At 33.8% G+C, this 17,371-nt stretch overlaps 1 protein-coding gene across 1 annotated transcript in view; it reads right to left on the bottom strand.

The window, feature by feature from the left end:
• LOC149786033 (E3 ubiquitin-protein ligase rnf213-alpha-like) overlaps positions 1-17,371 on the bottom strand; it is a 260,766-nt gene that overhangs the window by 94,881 nt on the left and 148,514 nt on the right. The window contains exons 24-27 of the mRNA XM_089978105.1: positions 13,965-14,101; positions 12,707-12,781; positions 7,386-7,492; positions 930-1,071 (exon numbers count right to left, since the gene is read on the bottom strand). Coding sequence (XP_089834231.1) covers positions 930-1,071; positions 7,386-7,492; positions 12,707-12,781; positions 13,965-14,101 — 461 coding nt within the window. The remainder of the gene's footprint in view (positions 1-929; positions 1,072-7,385; positions 7,493-12,706; positions 12,782-13,964; positions 14,102-17,371) is intronic.

Raw genomic sequence — 17,371 nt, 5'->3', positions numbered from 1 at the left:
CAACAGGATGACTGAGATTGCTGGAATTTGTTCCGTACCAACATTGATCATCATGGTACAAAGTGGTTTCAGGCATGAAAGCATCTCTTGAGCACTAAGGATATCTTCCTCTGATAATGTGGCAAAAGTGTTTCAGACAGTGATTGATAAATTTCACCTTTCTGGTAATGTTTAAAATAAAAGTGATTCAAGATATCACTCTTTGGCCCCTTATCTGCCACAAGATTCAGTGATGACTGACTGTCTGCCATAGTAAGACAAACATCTGATTGCTTACAGTAAAGTTCTTACTTCCCAATTAGGTTTTGATCGAATAAAGCTAGTTCTACTACCATTCCATCTAACATACAATTAGAAATACAGATATGGAAGAATCTGTACCAATATGAATAGTTATAGGGTAGCATACATATGCATAACAATATATTTATATGATTCAAAAGTTTTACCTGCACCTGACTAGAGGTCACAAGTTTATGTCTTTTCTTGCCATGACCTTGAAGCAGGGGGCATGGCTATAGTATGTATCGCAATGTCTAATCATGACAGAGAACAGGGCTCAGTAATAATTATGTGAACAATTATCAGCTTTTAACAGAGCTGGTTCCTTTAAAACAGACGCAAGATTAAATATTTTTCTTCTTCAACACATCAGGATAAATTATAAAATCAAACTATTGTTTATGTTGGCACTGAAGCTTTTTATGACATCAAGCAATTGGTGACATTACTGAAAAATTTCAGAAGCCATGCCATGACACTGCTATATCCAAAATCATGTTATAACAAAGCATGTCATAAAAGTGGTTCACCGTATATCAAATTTCAATGGATCTTAAACCAAAGTAATGCATACAATTTTATACCTCATGAATACACATAAATCCAATGTATTTAAATATAACCATATTTTACTCCTTGTTTCTTACCAAGATGTTTCGTTTGCTGCATGTACTGCTCTAACTGTTTCTCCCCGCGGTCACTGACCTCAAAGTCCAAAAGGTCACTGTTGACCAGACAGTGGATCTTACTGCTTGTGTCAGCCATAGTCCTCCTCCAGAATACATCCAGCTGCAGAAAAAAATGACCAGTATAGATTGTATGTGGTCAACCCTGTGCATGAAAACCTCTCTCAGGACAAACTGAGTGGGATTCATATACAAGTGGTCTTCAAACACAATAAAATATTGTATATGAAGACTGAAAAAGAGACTGAGTATGTGAAGACTGAAAAAGAGACTGAGTATATGAAGATTGAAAAAGAGACTGAGAAATAGACAGATGAATATACAGAACATGGGCAAGAGAAGTAAAGGTGATTTTTATTAAATGGTACAAGACAAATATGCATATCTGAACACCAGTTGCTACAGCGATCATCATCCTAACATCATTGGGCATGGTCACAAGGGGAGTTTCCTAGTCAGTCTGGCAGAAAAACCATAGCTTTACTCCATATTTGATGACTAAAGACAGTGTTGTCGAAAGGTATATACCTCTCTTTTTGTAACTATCTTTCAATCTGACTTGGATTAAATACTTTGATTTAAAAGCTGACGAAACTGGATAGGAAACTGACAATGATGTTTATTTTGGAGTTGTCTATGTTCCTCCATCTGATTCAATATTTTCTATTAAATATAAAGTTGTTATGTTTGCATCCCAAGTTGCTATCATGTGTACTTCGAATAAATGTGTTTTTAATGGGATATTTTAAAGCCAGAACACATGCCATCAATAATTATTTGGAAATGACAAATTCGTTTTCATGCGCTTCAATTTTGGTGAAAGTTACATAAAATTTCCTTTGATACAGCAAACATTTTTTGAGAATATATTGCCTAAGAAACTAGTAACAGTAGATTGGGAAATTAATACCACTGGAAAATACTGATAGATATTATCAAAATAATCTTGGTATATAAAAAAGGAAGATGTGGTGATGATGCAAGTTTTGGTTCTACAACGTTTCAAAATACTTCTTTTATTGTCTTTTGTCTCTAGCAACACTCTAAAATATGATAATAATTTCTGCATACATGACCTTGATGCATTACTAGTTTTAGTTTTTACCACAAAAATGCTGACAACAATATATTATCACAAAAACTGAGATGGCAAGAAAGCACAAAGGCTTGTTTTATCAAGAATATTAATACCAATAAACTAGAAGCAATCATAAATAAGATGCATATGTTGCATTAAATGTATATATTGGAGAAAAAAATTCCTGTCCCAGAATTTATGTTGAAATTTTTTTTCACCTAGGTCATATGTCCCATAACTTATGAAATGAAATAAATTTGTATTGCATTTTTGCTCCCCCCATGCAAGTTGCAATAAAATAGATAAACAAAATGCTTATTCGATAATCAAAAGAAAGAAATTAACCTTGTATTGTTATCATTTGTTCCTTTTTTTCAACATGAGCATTAAAGAATAAAATATATCCATGAAATCTATACATGTAGCATAGGCTTCCATACTGTAGTGTGTATCGCTTATGTCTGATAGCACACACCATGTTGTTCACTGACATGAACATTGAGCAACAAATTGTGTTTGGTTTTGCTCAAAGGTTTGAATATGTTATCCAAATGAAAACTGGATCCAACAAAATCGCAAACAAGAGGGAAATAATCAACCAATATATTAAGGACAACTGTCATTCACACATGACATGGTGTTAAGTGCAAAATAATCAAGACTGAATTATATCCTGGTCTACTGTATGACAGTATCTCGCAAGTAAAAATCATTATTTGAAAACACATTCACTTGAATGCAAGTGACAATCCTTTTGTCAGCATGGGTTACAAAAGTATCATTACTATTTACCTGCAGACACCAATGCTCCTTTGTATTAATTATTGCTACAGATGCCAAGCACAAAGAGGACCAGGTGATGAATAAACACAACTGGCAGCGAGCAGTAAACTCCTTCTCAGAACTTACTGTTCGGGCATCAAAGACAAAGGTTATTTTTATTATAAAGCAAGCCAAGCTCAGAAGCCAACTTTGGTTTATTTTTTTATCTTTTTATTTTTTCAAAGGACATCAATACAAAGGTTATTTGATTGCAAAGCAAGCCAACATCGGAAGCCATGGATTCTTTTAAGTGATTTTTTTCTTTTAAACATATAAACACAGCCAAGATATGGAAACAAACTTTGGTTCCTTTTCACCAGTATTCATGGGAATTTTGAAAATAAATTGAAACAATGGAATAAATTTTAAAATGAACAATATAGAACAATATAGTGTTTCGTCCATGGACCTCCATGACCAAGCATTGCCCAGAAGATCTGGAAAAAATAAAATCATGTGATCAATTCGTACAGGCCAGAAGAAAAGCAGATGATTTCACAAACAAGAGGGAAATTGTTGTTGTTGTTGTTGTTGTTGTTGTAGGGTTTAACGCCATTTTTCAGCACAAGATAGGCCATATATGGCGGCCAGTATAACTGGTGGAGGAAGAACCCTGGAAAACCCAGGAAAGAACCACCGACCCACGAGAAGCTACTGGCAGGCTTTCCCACGTACCCACGCTAGCCGAGCCTTGGACTCGAACATACGCAGACAGAGGTGAGATGGCAGTGATCCGGAACGGTGAGCGCTTTAGACCACTCGGCCACTCGGGGCCCCCAAGAGGGAAATAATCAATATATTGAAGACAACTGTCATTTACGCATGAAACAGTGTTAGGTTCAAAAAAATCCTGACTGAATTATATCCAGGTCTACTGCATGACAGTATCTCACAAATAAAAATCATTACTTGAAAACATATTCACTTGAGTGCACTCTTGAGTGACAATCTTTTTGCCAGCACAGGTTACAAAAGTATCATTACTATTTACCCAAAGACATCAATGCTCCTTTGTATTAATCATATCTACAGATGGAAGCACACAGAAGCTCGGGTGGTGAATAAACACAACTGGCAGCGAGAAGTAAATTCCAAAGCAAGCCGACCTCAGAAGCCAAATTTGGATACTCTGAAGCCTCTTTTTTGAAAAAGGATATCAATACAAAGGTTACTTTACTGCAAAGAAAGCTGACAAAGCCAACTATGGATTCTTTAGTGTGCTGAATGTTTTAAATAAACAAAGACGGCTGAGATATGGAAGCTAACTTTGGTTCCATTTCACCAGTATTTATGGTAATTTGGAAAATAAATTCAAACAATGGAACAATTTTTAAAGTGACACAATATAGTGCTTTGTGCATGGACAACGATGACCCAACGTCATCCAGAAGATTTGAAGAAAATAAAATCGTGATGAATTCATGCAGGCAAGAAGAGAAGCAGATGATTTTGCTGACAATATGATCATTAACATGGATGAAATTCTAGTGTACTTTGATCACATTCCTGGATGAACTGTCGATAAGATGGGGTCAAAAGTGTGAGAATTAAACTGGTGCAGATTTGAAAAAATCAGACTTTAGTCCTTGCAGTGTCCACTTCAGGTGTTGCCTCTAACAATTTTTCACGGTATGAAAAAGCTAAATAAATATTTATGCACCGAAAGAATGGATTGTATGTGTGCAGGAGAAGGGTTGTGTTGATGAGATGCTGCTGCAGTGGAGTTTTATCTCAAGTACAGTTTTATTTTTTTCAAATAAAATTTCAGTTGAAGTGCATTTTCCGACATGTAATTTTCAAATGATTTAAAACGTGCCCTACAACTTAAAACTAAAAAAAACAACGATGTTGCCCAGAACATACAGTTCACACAAAAATTACTTTAAAATTAATTTATGGTGTCCCAACATATGCAGTGTCCCAACATATATGGTAAATATGGTAGGAGTGTATAATTTACATCTCAAATGACATTTATATCATACTTTACATCTTTAAACAGAAGAACACAAAGAAATTACTCATTTGCTAGTCTGAGATCTTTGAAATAGACTCTCTACAATCTTTATTGAAAATTAAAACTATAAAAAAAGCCAGATCAATCCAGTTATCTCTGAACTTGTCTCAATTAAAGTTAATTGCAATGGATAATTGCTAAATTTGATATGCGAGAAGAAAAATGTCCCTAGGAAAAATGGAAATGAGATTAAGATGCTTGCATGTAATTTCAAAATTCATCAACCTATTTTCAATAACTGACAACAATGCATCAAAATCTGCAGTTTGACAGGTGCAGCAGTAAATAACAATGATCTGCAAAGTTATTGTCTCAATGATTATGTGCAAAGATTACAAAGTCACCTTTTGACATTTAATGTACTGTAAGCAAACACTGTGCAGTATAATACAGTATAATTGGCCACCAAACTGCAGTCCAGTAAATGGGCAAAATGCAAAATAATGTTTGATTTTACTCACCAACATGATAACTCCATGATTTTAAATTCTCTTTGGAATTCCATGATCAGGTGCTGCACATGTACTGGTACAGCTTGCAATGAAATTTCTCGAATTAACAAGCTAAATTGTGAGGGTCCAATTTTGAAAATGGAGCCTCTTTGAAACCAAGGCTGCATTTTGTTTTCATGACTCAGGTATGTTAAATGTAGATTTCAATTTGTACACCAGTCTAAAGACTGAAAACAAGGGAATTAACTGTTGTTGACGTCTCGATGCCGAATTAGGTCTCTGTTGTGGAAAACCACATTCACTCTTGTGTGATTGTATCATTTAATTTCTTTTTTTCAGAAAAGCTAAATTCATGAACCTTTATTCCTTTTAGAATGCTGGCAGATAGGGATGGGTCTCTCTCTCTCTCTCTCTCTCTCAGAAAATAATAATTATTTACATTTTAAGCTTTTTATTTAGTCTGAAAAGAAATGCCAATGATTTGCTTCTTCTGGAAGCAGATAATAATAATAATAATAGTAATAACACTATTTCATCCTATTCACAACAACATTTAACAGTAATAACACAGGACACAATATACATGATGATAACTAAATGTTTAGAACAACAGAATTGTATCAATAATGGCTCTTCCCCCCCCACCGTTTTTGTTTAAAAAATTCTCATTATCAAAAATATATAATAACAGGAAATAAAATCATAATCAGTTACTTATCTTGCAACTGTACATAATGGAGTTGTTTATTATTATTATTAGTTTTATTATTATTAAGTTTTAATATTTGCCACATTAAAAAATATATAAATCTGGCAATAGTAAAAATAACAAAATGTAATTGCTGGAAATTAAATAATCCACATTATTAAATTAACTGAGGTCATATATAGCATACAATTATTTATTGTAGATTTGCTATCTGAAATTGTTTAAAAGTTATTTGCAGTTTATATGCATATAGCAGGCAATAAATGAAAATTCTCTAAGAAACTGAGTCTGGAAATATGTGGAAGCTTGCGGTTTTAATAAGCCTGCAAACTGTGCAAGCTTGCAGATATTGGTAAGAAAACGACCAGAAATGGTGCCATGCTTATGGAAGCTTGCACAAGCTAACAAATATTTATTTGCAAGCTTATTTTGATGATACAAGCTTGCCGCAACCTTGTGGCAAGCTTGTAGCAAGCTAACAAGGATGCATTTTGGTTTGGGGTCCACCAATCATATAATTATTTAATGACACCGCTTCAGAATGTTCTGTAATAAAAATTAACAAACCAATTAGCAACAAAAATGATAATTCAGTATATTACAATTACCAAAAAAAAGTCATGTACAAGAAAATTTTGGTCACTATGACTTACTTTTCAAAAGTGTGAATATTGGGTGAAAAAAATCAATGTTCCTATTATGTTTCATCACTGTAAAAGCAAGAGTGAGAAAAATGGAGTCAAGATATAAAAAAATGTATTGCAATTACTGGCATAGAAAACAATCCAATATAACCATTTCTTTACTTTGGTGTGTTGTATTCCTCCCAATGAATACACACATGACCATATAAACAAAGCTTAACAGAAATGGAGACAAATGCAAAAATCCTAACATTATGGAACATAAAACAAGGTCACTGTAACCTGCTTTTGTTCATCATGAATATTACCCTTTAAAATGAATGCAACCATCAATGCCCACAACTGTTCACACAATAGTGCCAGCAAAAAAGAGCCAAATGCAAAACATTAATGTACTAGTACTCACTGGAATGTGGAAAGTTAATCACTGTAACCTGTTTTTGTTCTTGGTGAGCAGTCCCCCTTCAAGATGATGCACCCATCAAGTTTCAAAACTGGACATACAATAGTGTCAAAAAAATGAAACCACATGCAAAGCTTTCACACTGATGCTACTGTCAACACCAATGATAAAACTGCCATTAACAAATATATCTATATTTCATATATGCTTTGCTGGTGAGATGATCAATGAATATCCAACCATACTATGAAAAACTGAAAATACAGTAAAGAACTTTTAGTTCACTACTCACCTGATCCAGTGTTGTCTGAGGCGTACACATCAGAACCTCATCTGCTTGAGGGAGGAGTTGGCTGAGATCCATCATGTAAATTGACAGGACAGTTGACAAGACATCAGCTAAAAAAAATTGACCAGTAATACATATTAGAGGACATACACTAATTTAGATTCAGCCTTATACTTAATTGCATAGAATAAATATGAATGTTCTCCAACAATATTTGGTTGCAAGTTGTTTTATTGTTTCACCTTTTGAGCTCAAAATCAATAGGGTTGTTCCTTACTCCATTCTGGATACTGTAGATGATGGACAACAAATGTAGAAATCCAATTTGTAAAAAACAGATGGAGTGACAACATCATAAGGAAGTCACACCATTGCAAGGGATGCCACCATACACAAGCACCTGAGGGACCATTAACTACAAAACATTACTATTACAACTCTATGGTCATAAACCATATAACAGAAAACAGTGAAAACCATGTTTTGCAAAATTCAACAAAACAATTTATTTCTTTAAAATACAAAGTGAAAATGTAAAAAAAATACCTATCAGTGTTGTCAATTAAATCCCAAATAATCCTAGAATTTCTAAAACAAGTCCTAATGATCAAAGTTCTAAATAAACATCAGTGGTAGTCCAAAATAAATCCAATGCTGTAAATGTTGATGTGCCTGTGATGGCTTGAATATTAATGATATGCCAAAAGCCTTTTGTTGAGTCACAATAATAGTATCCAAAACTATATCCTTGTCTGAATTTCACTATAAATCTAAGTCTCTATTTCCAAGATTATCAATTTAGGTGAGCACTTTTTATTTCCAGTGAATAATAATTTGAATAAATAAATTCCAATCCTAATGAAATAATGGACACAACAATAAGACTAATTTCTGCTTTGGATGTTATTGCAGGAATAATCAATTTTTCCAACAAACAAGAATGTATACTCCTTGACTTAAAATAGATCAAAATTCTCATTTTCTAAAAAAAACTGTTACTTAATAGAATATTTCATTCTAGAAGGTTCCAAATGTTTACAAGATAAAATCATAGTTATAATTAGGTTTGTTACTAAAATGACAATAAAAAACATGGTAAATACAATGTCCTTGATTCAGTTCAAGATAATTATCCTAATATTTATTCTTCAGTCAGAAAAAGGTAAACAATGTTGTTTACAAAACTGTCATTGATTTTGGGCAAGGTCAGCTATACAATTTTACATTACCCAAAACATATATTGAAATAAAAAAATAAAAAAACTGACTAACAAACAATGCAAATTAAACATACATAACAATTATTACTACCAACTTCCATAAAAGTTTACTCAGTTGTTCTGGAGAAGTTATAAATAGGTTTTCTATAACTTTCTTATCAAAGTCACATCAATACCAGAACACAATTTTGACAGTATGTGCTAAGAAATGTTGCAAATTATGATAAAACATCATAATTAAAACCCCTGTTTGGACTTCGAACAAGTGGCCATAGCAAGAAAGTGGCCTCATCGTAGAGGATAATTATTTTATTTTTAAATATTTCATGGAAGTAAACAAATACTAGTGAGAGCTCTTAGTTCAGAGGTTGTTACTGTATTACTTCAGTTTGATCAAAATTGGCTCAGTCAGTCTAATCACATCAGCTTTGCTAGCCAAGGTTCCGATAATCCTATCTACACCTTTGGCGGATCGAACAGCTATATTGGTGTTTTGTCCTAGAAACATTTATTGGATTTCATGTGTTGCCTCCCTCAGTATGCAATGCCAACAAGCTAATAGTGTAGTGCATTGTACATCGGCTGAAAACAGTGGTGGCAACTGACCTAAAAAGGATATTTTGTAAGTTTAGCATTGAAAGTATGACTGTGCAAATGTGAAGCCTATACAGGTGTATTTGAGTGAAAGGTATTTTTGTAAACATGGACCAGCACTGGAAAATTGTTTATTTATCAGTCCATTCAAGCTGTGTGCTCCCCTTGTCTCGATCATGTAAGAACAGTCTTTAAATTTGAACAACTTAACTTTAATTGAGTGCTGTGGCTTGCTGCCTCATCCAATGAAATTCACGGACCCAAAGCTCAGAAATATCTGCTTTATATGTCAAGGTGTAGATAGGGCTAGCAAAGATGGTCTTAACAAAAGGTCAAAAATAGGTTTTCCACTTTAATGCTAAAGAGAATAATTCTATGGGCATCATCAAAAGTAATTTTCTGATAGAATATGTCTAAAGAAACATTCTTACCCATATTGATCAAAACTGAATTAGCTGTTCTGGCTTGTATTCATGAATCTCTTCAACATTAGTACACAAGCAAATTCGAATATTATTTTTTGACAATTTATTAATTTAATTTTCATAAAATAAACTATTTTTAGAAACATGCTACAACTATACAAGTTTCAGCTTTCAAATACCAAATAAATTAGTATGTTCATTTCTGAATGTTAAACAAGATTTTATTTTTGTTTTTGTTGGTTTTAATGGCACTTTAAACGCATTATTTGGCTATATCATGCCAAGGAAATGGGAGCTAAGTTTCTTTCCTAAGCTGAGGTAGCTGACCTAGGCTAGATGGGTGGATATCAAACCCAAGACCCTTGGAATACTAGCCTGAAACTTTACCAACTGAGCTAATGTAGCTAACATTAAATAAGAATAGGGGCCCCGAGTGGCCGAGTGTTCTAAAGCGCTGTCTGTTAAGGATCACAGCCATCTCACCTCTGTCTGCATGGGTTCGAGTCTCCGATTCAGCCAATGTGGGTATGTGAGAAAGCTTGCCAGTAGCTTTTCGTGGGTCGGTGGTTCTCTCCGGGGTTTTCCTGGGTTCTTCCTCCACCATTAATACTGGCCGCCATGTATAGCCTATTGTGTGCTGAAAAATGGCGTTAAACCCTACAACAACAACAAATAAGAATATTGTGAACATGTGGTGGGGGGGTCAACCAATTTTAATGATATAATACTTACATGCTACAGTTAGTTGCATAACTGATAATTTTCTGGGTGGAAAATACCCCAATTGTATGAATAGAATCTGTTCTACCTTTACGGTGAACCAGAAGATTTGTGAACATTGCATTGCACCTGGAACACCCTGCACATACTTGCAAATGCTTCCCACCCTTCACTTGTTTCCCTGGGAGCAATCTAACATAGTGAGGCATCAATGCTGGGCAGGGGGAGGGAATCTGGTAATAGCAGCAGATAAGTGTTAAATCATTTAAGTTTAGCTGTATCCTTAAAAAAATTACATTTAATAACAATAATTAGGTACCTGCTGCTATCACATAGCTGACTTTGTCAATGTGGTGGGAGGCTGATGATCCCACAACTGGTGAATAAAAACAAACACACAAGGAATACTCACCCTCGTTGAAGAGTATGAGACTAAAATGAGACAGAATTAAAATGGGCAACAACAATGAGTGGGCCCAAGGAGAAAATTCCTTCACTTTAGTAGTCAAATGAAGGAAGTTAAAAAGAGCAGAAAGCAGTGTGAGAGCTCCAAAACATGGCTTTCTTCTCATCATCCGAAGACAAATGAGATAGATAGGCCCAGGCGGCAGCAATAGCTCGAACCTCATAGGCTTTAACTTTTACTAATGTCTTGTTCCTGTTGGTATGGGGCTGGCAAGTTCTCTTTATTGTTAATGTAATCTGCCTAGAAATAATGGAAACTGAAACCTTAGCTGAAATTTAATGGACAGAAAAGAACACTTTCTACCCTTTCTTCTCCTTTATTGGCTGCTAAATAAAAATGTAAAGCCCGAGCTGGACATAAAAGTCTATAATGATCATCCCCTTCATAGAAACTGCTGCAACTAGGTATCTCAACTTGGAGTGAAGCAATCAATGGAAGCTGAATTTTTGCTAGAAAACCTGGTGGCAACATTGCTAAGGGAGCTGACCTGATAATAATTTTGATAAAGCATGTTGTAAGAAATGATCCTACCAGGTCTAATTGATATTGGCTCAGACATTCAGGAGTAGTAAAAAAGTAGGTTTCGACCTAGCTTCTAAGAAAACTACTCTATGTTGTTATGAGTGCTAACCCTGAGCATGTTTTAAGAAACCTTCCTACCAAATAAAACTGGTCCATTGACTGCAATAGAAGCCACAAGGCTGGTGGTGGAGTCACCCAGAATTGAATTGTATTAGTCTCTGTCCTGAACAACATTAATAAAATGCTTGATCCCAGTTGGCTATGTGGTTTTCGGGAAGAAGTATTTTTTTTTAAAGAAATGCTGATTGAGACAAGAATGGATGATGCTTAACACATGCTGGATGCAGGGCAACACCTTAGAACCACCTGACCTTACAGCTATTATGTTTAGGCTCCTATAAAATGCAACAAGAAAAGAGTGAACACAACAAGCTTTGTAAAATTTAACAAATAATTTATTTCCCTAGAAAAACAAGGTAAAAAAGAGAGAAAAAACTTATGGTTCTATGAATCAAATCCAAAAAGATCCAAAAATAATCCAAGAATTTAAAAATTAGAAGTCCTAGTAATATAAAGTTCTAAAGGAAATGAGTTCAAATCCTGATGAAATCCAAATGGAAGGTGATGACATATGCTGTGGTCAGTATCATACTGATGTGTCAACAGTTCTTTGTTGAATCAAAGAAAATAATATTCCAGTGTTTGAATTCTGTGTAAATTTCAATAACTCCTTGTCCAAGAATTAATTTAGAGCACAAGTTTTTCCAGGGAAATATAATCTCTTGAAATCCAAATAATATGAAGAAAAATTAAAAATTCAACTCAAACTGGTCACACAAAACCCCTTTAAGTGTCAATGGTTTAAAGCCCAACTGCCCAAATTCTCTATAGAAAACAGTTATATACTAATTTAAGATGCAAAACAGATTCCCGCATGATGGTCACATGATCATGTTTCTAGAACAAGATAGAAGCTTTACATGCCTAACATCATGTACTCCCAGTATGGCCTTGACTAAAACCAATGATTTTTACTCTGGGAAAGAATTTTAAAACATATTTTACAAAGTTGTTTACTTTAACTCTTACGGACTCTGAGTCAAAGTCAGGAACTAGGTCAACATTAAATACAAAGTTTCTATTATTAGTTGTTTATGAAAAACAGTCAGTTCAAATATAACTGAACTAATTTTCTGGAAAATGTCAAATCCAGTAAATAAAGTTACATTACAATAGCATATAATGGAATTTTAAAAAAATTTAAACTAATAAACAAACAGTTAAATTAAATCAAATATAAATTAAATCAAATATACATAACACAGCCAGGTGACTTTATAAAACTGCATAAAATCAAACTCTTCAAAACAGATTTACCTTTAGGGCATATGATCAGATTAGGCATTCCTGGCACAAAACTTGGTGGGAAAGGTCGGTTAAATTGTATCTGATCTGGAAAAATAGAACATACAGATTGTGGTAAGAAATTTTGCCTCAGATATACCAACATTTCTGGTTTTCTGTGCTTTTTCTTGGTAATCTGACAAATATTAAAAGGTAAATGCTTTTCAGTTATGCTATTAAAATAAAGCTGACTTTGAAAGAATTCAAAAATGCACAAAATCACAGTTCTCTGCATGATTTTTGTTGAGCAGGGGTCAGAAATGCTTGTTTTCTGTAGGACATTGTATCATTTGTTCTGCCAACAAGCATTTTATAAAGAGAAACCAAAGCCAGCTCTTATAATTTCAAATGATGCTGTTAAAAATGGTAAAGTCTTGACAAACTCGTTAAGTCTGACCAAACCAAAATATATTTATGACATATAATGGACAACATCATTAGTCTAAAGCAAATAGAAATGTTTTGTACTCTGTTCACTTGTATAAATACAGATACCATTATGCCCAATCATCATCTGTTAAACTTACATATTTTCTCTGTAATTACAGTGATTTTGGTACAAATGTCATTTTGAACCCACACATTTTTTTAAGTACCAAAGCATTTACTTAAATTTTCTTTAAATTTACAAAGATTTTAAGAATCATTACATTTATTAAATATAAAACTTTGTGAAACACTTTAGAGTATAACTCCATATGCAATATCTAGAATCATGCAAAATCAATATTCACTATAATTAGTAAAATTTCTTGATAATACTTATGGAGCTAGGAATGGGGCCTTATTGTTTTTTTCTTGTTTCTTTACTTGCAGGGTGGGTAGGTAGTGGTGGTTACATGGCAACACATTAAAGGTTAGTGTTTGCCCAGACAATCAGAATAAAGTGCCTTACACAGGGACACAAATTATTATGGCAAATCTTGCCTGGTCTGGGTAGAATCTGAACCCACACCCTTCTGGTCAAAAGTCCAAATGAATCACTGTGACTCCCTACGATTCATACTCCATTTCATACATGTAATATTATTTTACAACAATGTATATGCCTTTCTAAGATTATTCAAAATGACTTTTAGACCAATGGTTCTGAAGTTACAAGCCTGACATAGAATGCTGATCTATGAATCGATGGATATATGGTGAAGAAATGGATGGACAGACAGATAATGCCACTGATGTGCGTAAGAGAATTAAATAATGCAAAAATGTGAAATTATAACATGTTTACCTTTTTCAGCAAGTCGTCTCAGAATGAGTCCAAGATGTTCAACACTGAGATAGTCAGTCACACTGGAGGACACAGAGGCCAGAAATTCTTCCCATAGTACTTCCATGTCTTTGATTAATTGATCTACATCCATGTCACTATGTTAAAAATTATTAAAAAACATATTTGTAATCCAAGGTTTTACTGTGTACAAGAACAAAAACAGAACCTCAGTCTAAAAATATAACTTTCTATTATGTTCAGAGGGTACAACTCATTTAGTCTCATTTTAAGCTTATCTCATGTAAGGCCCTCAGGGGCATAAAACACTCCATACGTGTAAACAATATTTGTATTTAAAAAAGTATGAATGAACTTGTTAATTATGGGTTATAATCTCAGACAGATACATCTCTTAAAACTTGCAATACGTATGCATTATTGTGCATCATTGTAACATGTTTGTAGCTGATATATATATATATATATATATATATATATATGCTCATAAGAAAAAACTTAGAATATTTCAGAGATATTATATGCCTGTGTAGTTGAACTATCCAGATTTAAACATGGCAAGAGTATCAGCCTGCTTTAGTTCAAGTGGAAGCCGATTCCGTTCAGAAGATCTTTTATATGTAACTGTCTTTTTCAATACATTAGTTTTGGGTTTTGGTAAATATTACTTTGAAGCTCATATTTAAAGAGGACACTAGTATTGCTGGTATGGACAAGCATATCATTTCGGTAACAACAGGACATTTTTTGAGGAGCGCAATCTCTCTTGCACACTATCATGCTCCTTAAATTGCTTCCAGGAGAGTGATCCATCATTTGCCTCAATCTTAATGGCAAAAACAAAGATTTCCAGGTGGGTTTTATTAAATAGCAAACTTCTAAACTTTTGTCCCAATTTTCATGGCAGTTGTCTTTCACAAACAGTGATATGTTTACAGGTTCCACCATTCTGATATATCACATCATGTGCCATAAACAATGATGTCAGAAATATCTGAATAGAGTGAATAATTCTACTCAACACGACCAGGAAAGCTGTTTACAGCTCTTCTGCATTTAAAAAAAAAACAAGCCCTGGAAAAAAGGTGTTAATTTATAAAGAGCTAGATAACAATAACAAAATGTAAACCAAAATACATCTATGATATGAGATTCTTTTGTCAAAAGAGAGCCTGTTTAAAGACTTAAACATATTAGCACATGGTATCATTATATCAACATTTAGTATAATTCTAGCAGAACTAAGCAATAGTAGTTCCTACAACTGATTTTTGGCCAACTGCTCCTTCATATAATTATTAGGCAGAGTCCTACAATTATACAATTAACCATGACTGCTTTTCAAGCTGCACCTTTAGTTGGCACCACATAGCATAGTGTACAAATCCACTGTTATATTTGTTGGCCATTGATATATTAAAAAACCTTTAATTTTCTTGTGAATACTTTTTATTGCTTTAAAGCTAGGTCTGTAAAATGTTATAAACATTGCTAATTTGTGGATATCATCTAGGTTGTTCTCAACTAAAGCAATAAGACGATGTTTTTTTTTTTTACAAAGCTGTAGCATATAAGGTAATGAGTTAAAACACTGTAATTTATATGGCCATGGAAGAACTTTTGACAATCATTTTACAGGATCTTTCACAATCTTTTTACAGGAATTTCATGTGACTTGGAGTCACATGAAATTGAGAGTATCTGGGTGGAAATTTCTCAGAATAATGCAAAATCACATTTAGATGGTTTACTTCAAACTTAAGTGAGAGAACACAACATGTTTGTATAAATAATGTTCTGTCTGAACCTGGAACAATTAGACATGGAGAACCACAAGGCTCAATTCTAGGTCCATGACTATTTATATTATTTATTAATGACCAATCACTTTGACTAAGGGACTCAATATCATCTACAGATCTCTATGCAGATGACACAACATTGTCAGGCATCCAAAACACAAAGCAGGAACTTGAAATTTCTTTACAGGATGCCCTAAACAAACTGGACAACTGGTGCACATGCAATGACATGATGGTAAATACTGGCAAAACTAAAATATCACTTATCTCAACATGGCAAAAAAGAAATCTTGATAATAATTAACTATGTCTGACATGAAAAGATAAAAATTTGCAAATGGTCTGTCATGAAAGACTACTTGGTTTTCTGGTAGATAGTAACCTATCATGGACTGAACATATCAAACATATCAGTAAAACTGTCAATTCAAGTTTATGGCTTCTCAGTAGGATAGGAAATTTTCTCCCTAAAAGGCACAGAAAACTATTTTATAATAGTTACATACAACCCTATTTAGACTACTGTAATACAGTATGGGGTAATTCAAATGATAAAAACATAGCTAAGCTGGCACATCTTCAAAAAAAGGGCATTTGGGCTAATATCAATCCAGAAAGAAAGCAAGGAAAATTTAGCTGGTAAGTTAAAAATATTACCTATAAAAGACTGAATCCATTTGAGAAAAGCCAAATTAATGTACAGGATATCCAATAACAGTACTCCTGAATATTTGCAATCACTATTTCAGTAAAGGCTACCTGGCAATACTCCACACCTGCGAACCAAGTCTACCAAACAGTATAAAATTCCCAAACCAAATAAGGAACTATTCAAATAAAGTTTCCAATACTTTGGAACTTTGCTCTGGAATAGTATTCCAGTTGAGATTAAAAATGTCCACTCTGTTTCCTTCTTCCAAACCCAACATATCCAGTGGGTTCAGAGATTCAGCTATAAAACAAATTCCTTTGTATGAGGGCCTCAAGGTAGATTAGTTATTAGCTAATTGTGTTACGCACTTTAAATAAAGTCATTATTATTATTATTACCTGTTTTGATATCACTGCTAAAGTAATCAAGATTCACACCAGGGTCCAATAAATTAAATGACCAGATTCCAGAGGTAACTGGACTACTTACTCTGGACTACCACAAGCTGAATTAAGATAGCAAAGTGAGCTACCACATGTTTTCATGACCTCTGGTACTTTTTAAAAAGTAGGGGCTGATGTGAACTTAAGATTTCTCACCTGACTGGATTCTTCATATTTGCCACAAGAAGGAGCAGTTGGCCAAGAAATCCAGGTTAGTAGGATGCTTGTTGTTGGAACATTTCCAATTCTGTTGATTACATGCAATCAGCTGGTCATGAAAACAATTCTTTTAAGGCTCTCTAGTATTTGCACCTTTATCAATATTTAATGGCACATCAGACATCAATTGTATAATATGGAAAGGTCTCTATGTGAAGATGTTTCATGTCAAAGTTAGTAAAAGTCTGTTCCAGCAATTTATTTTAAATAAAGCTATATGAATGTTTTTCTGCTTTTGACAATGCTGGTCATATTTGACAGTGAATTGGAAAAATGTATACAAATTTAAAA

Source organism: Sinohyriopsis cumingii, chromosome 12 (assembly GCF_028554795.1).
Source record: "Sinohyriopsis cumingii isolate HCF-2022 chromosome 12, ASM2855479v2, whole genome shotgun sequence".
Classification (NCBI taxonomy): domain Eukaryota; kingdom Metazoa; phylum Mollusca; class Bivalvia; order Unionida; family Unionidae; genus Sinohyriopsis; species Sinohyriopsis cumingii.
The sequence above is the reverse complement of the archived record's forward strand: the minus strand, read 5'-3'. Positions and strand labels throughout refer to the sequence as shown.